The sequence below is a fragment of the Debaryomyces fabryi genome (assembly GCF_001447935.2).
Source record: "Debaryomyces fabryi strain CBS 789 chromosome Unknown contig00316, whole genome shotgun sequence".
NCBI classification, from domain to species: Eukaryota; Fungi; Ascomycota; class Pichiomycetes; order Serinales; family Debaryomycetaceae; genus Debaryomyces; species Debaryomyces fabryi.
In genome coordinates this window covers 1-3,471 of record NW_015385742.1, presented here as the reverse complement: position 1 = coordinate 3,471, position 3,471 = coordinate 1, and the positions used below count along the sequence as shown (strand labels likewise).

Genomic DNA, 3,471 nt, shown 5'->3' with positions numbered 1-3,471 from the left:
ATTTTGGCCATTACCAACATCCAATTCATCGTCAGAATTTGGATTTGATTCTATAAAAGTAGGTACGATTGGTGCTGCAGACCAAAAAAGAGTTACGCGGAATCATCAATAAACACATTCAATTGAAATAAGAATGTTACTTCAATGCTGTGAATTTTATGTAACAGGCAAGGGAAGTGGAGATTCCACGTATATTAATTTAATTTAAGCTACCACCTGGTAGATGAAACTAAATTAATATACAGCTCCGGTTAATTCCTCACCTCTGTGTTATATAAAACAAGCAGAGAACAATCAACATTTCAAGAATTTTTCATTGATCATCATAACTCTTTGGCAACAAAATCTCTTCTGAATTTTGCCCCAAAGGATCGTACACTTTTAAAGAATCAATCTCATTGTCGTCATTGGATAATGATAATGGTGGTAAGTTATCACTCGATTTCTTCAATGTCAAATCAATAGGAGAATTGATTGGCGAATTGATGGAAATCGGAGACAAATAGTTATAGTAAACATTTTCGTTTGTTATTGATAGCAATTCGTTAGAATCACCGTTGGGTTCCATCTTAATGTGTGGTATCTGATTCACCTTGTCGGACGACACTTGTTCGTATTCGACCGGTTCGGTCAGGTCGGTAGTTAACGAACTACAGCTATTGGTAGAAGAAAGTTTTCTCTTCTTAGAATCTGGCTGCTCGGTTGGTGGAGTCGATTCCTCGTCAAGATTGTCGTCTCCCCCCTCGTTGGCCAAAAGCGACCCGTTGAGGTTACTATGGATCTTGTCTTTCAATTCTTGCAAATCGTCCATCTCCTTCATGTCTATCTTAGCAAGCTGTTTCGACGAAATTTGTCCACATACATTATCGAAATTGCTCTGCAACTTAGATAAGTTGTCTTCTAACTTCAACACGTAGCTCTCCAAGTATTCAACATGCTTTCTCTTCTTTTCTCGCGAAGCATGGGCCGCTCTTCTATTCCTGAGAATACGCTCCACTCGACGCTGTTCCTTCTCTTCTTTGGTCTTAGCCCTTTTTCTTGGTGGGAGCGACGATTTGAAATTCGCCGATTCCAAATTATCAACAATATCGGCCATATTTCTATTATTATCTGTCTTAGCTTCTAATCTAATTTAAGAATAACTAGCTTCTATTACCAAAATAATAATCAAATAACTTTTGAAAAATATTTAACAAAATCTTGCAATTTATTCACTAACGATATATACGGAATATGATCCTCTTTTATATTTAATGTATGTTGACACTTGAAACAGGATTAATTAATTATAGATATGGTCGTGTATGATCCGCCAATATTCAACGCAGTGGCAAAGAAATGGGATGCGCAATTTATGATACATAACATATGAAAGAATAAGAGAAATCCCGAAACATTACACAAAGTGTAGCAATTCCAGACCAATTTCATAGAACAAAACGAGGAGCAGTACGTAACGACCGCACGATAGCGGAATTTGTCGCGTTTTATTTTTTAGTCGAAGACTCACAGAAGGAATAATGACGTAATTAGTGTGGAATCGATAGCGACACTGCCCTTTTGTTAAGCCACGTGAGACTAGGAGTGGGAAGTAAGTTATGGGTGTACTGATGTGGGGTTGAGCCTACTATGCGAATATAGACGAAAGGGGAATGGAAAAAATAGATTAGCTATTTAGCGCGCAGGCTATTTTTAGGACAAAGGCACGCAGATAGCAAGACGATAGGATAGACGTAACTTATGAGAGTCCCAGACGAGAATACAATAGTGAGCGTAGAAGAAAACTGGGAAAGGAAATTAGAAGAGAGGTTGTTTGGTAAGGTGTGTAGCATACTGGAAAAGAAACAGATGCGGCTTAACCGAGCGTTTTCGGATTAGTATCAAGGACGATGAGTTGATATAGCCCGTATTACGAGCGCATTGATGACCATGACCAAAGAATATGATTTCGCAGCATTTGATGCTTTTTGTCTAAGATGTCGCAGGAAGTAAATAGGAGGGCAGTAGTGCAAGCAAACTTGAGGCTGGTGGAGGCGTGGAATTAGGTGGCCATGAAATCTCGTGTGAACGGTAGATTTGCATATGGCATCCATCTAAACAGGAACGATGAGCGGCACTGTACTGAACAAAAACGAAGCTGTACTTCATGTGATCAACTGGTAGGGAGATCAAACAAAAACATCTATCATTTGATCGAGGAACAATATTTACACACGTGATGTGTCCAATGAAAAATTTAAGCATCAAGAGTCATAGTTGAATATAGAGAATTATAGACCATAATGAAGTCGGTGTTATCGATACAGTCACACGTATCACACGGATATGTGGGCGGGAGAGCGGCTATTTTTCCCTTACAATGTCAGGGCTGGGAGGTCGATAGTATCAACACAGTGAACTTTTCGAATCATACTGGATATGGTTCAGTAAGAGGGTCAAGTATTAATGAAGGTGATTTGGTCGATATTTTTAAAGGCTTGAATGATATTCAAGTCTCATACGATGCGGTAATCACAGGATATATTCCAAATGCATCGTTAATCGCAGTAATAAATGAAAATATCAAGTCCTTAAAATTGAACAATAATAATCTAATGTACCTATTGGATCCAGTTATGGGGGACCAAGGATTTTTATATGTTGACGAATCATGTATTGATGAATACAAGAAGATATTAGAGGATCGTATAGTAGATATTATAACTCCAAATCAATTTGAATTGGAGTTGTTAGTAGGTTTTAAAGTTAAAACTGAAAGCGATTTAAAAGATGCAATCAACCATTTACATTCAAAATTCAACATTAAGTATGTGGTAATATCGAGCTTGACAGATATTAAGAAGAGCTCCGAGGATTTGATATATTGTGCTATCTCTACCATAGATGACAACAAAATACAAATATTCAGTATTCCTGTCATAAATTCATATTTCACAGGAGTCGGTGATTTATTTAGTGCATTGTTGCTAGACAAGCTTTATGAAAATTTACAATCTAATGAAGTAAAAACCCCGAATTTATCAAAAGCCGTTAGTCAAGTTCTTACCATAATGCTGAAGACTTTAAGCTTAACCCATAAATTAGGAATCGAATCATACTGCAAAGATAAGAATTTGACGACATTAAATGGGGAAATGCCTGTAAGCAAGGTCAATGATGATGTAATGAAATATTTTGAATTGAGAATTATTCAATCCAAGGATTTCTTTGCTTATGATGGAATAGGTGAGTTTAAACCTGAGTACTTATAATTCGTATATAGATGATAGAAATTTTGCATAGAATAATGCACTTCTCTGTGATATATTAAAAGTATGCAGTAATTCATTTTGTATGTAATTATAGTGGCCAAGCCATGTCGAATATCGTACATTTCCCTGGACAAAGAATTGTTGCACTTTATGATAACGGTGAGCATCGCATCCATGAACACATCAGCAATATCATCATTAATATCTTTTTTTTTTTTTT

The 3,471-nt window shown here is 36.6% G+C and overlaps 2 protein-coding genes across 2 annotated transcripts; one reads left to right on the top strand and one right to left on the bottom strand.

Annotated features, from left to right (window-relative positions):
• Positions 1–313: 313 nt before the first annotated feature.
• Positions 314–1,096, bottom strand: HAC1 (transcription factor; the record flags this gene model as incomplete). Its single annotated transcript, XM_015614709.1, has 1 exon — positions 314–1,096. The coding sequence occupies one exon, from the start codon at positions 1,094–1,096 to the stop codon at positions 314–316; it is 783 nt and encodes a 260-aa protein (XP_015464464.1).
• A 1,186-nt stretch (positions 1,097–2,282) lies between these two features.
• On the top strand, positions 2,283–3,251 carry BUD16 (putative pyridoxal kinase; the record flags this gene model as incomplete). Its single annotated transcript, XM_015614708.1, has 1 exon — positions 2,283–3,251. The coding sequence occupies one exon, from the start codon at positions 2,283–2,285 to the stop codon at positions 3,249–3,251; it is 969 nt and encodes a 322-aa protein (XP_015464463.1).
• Between the last annotated feature and the right edge of the window lie 220 nt (positions 3,252–3,471).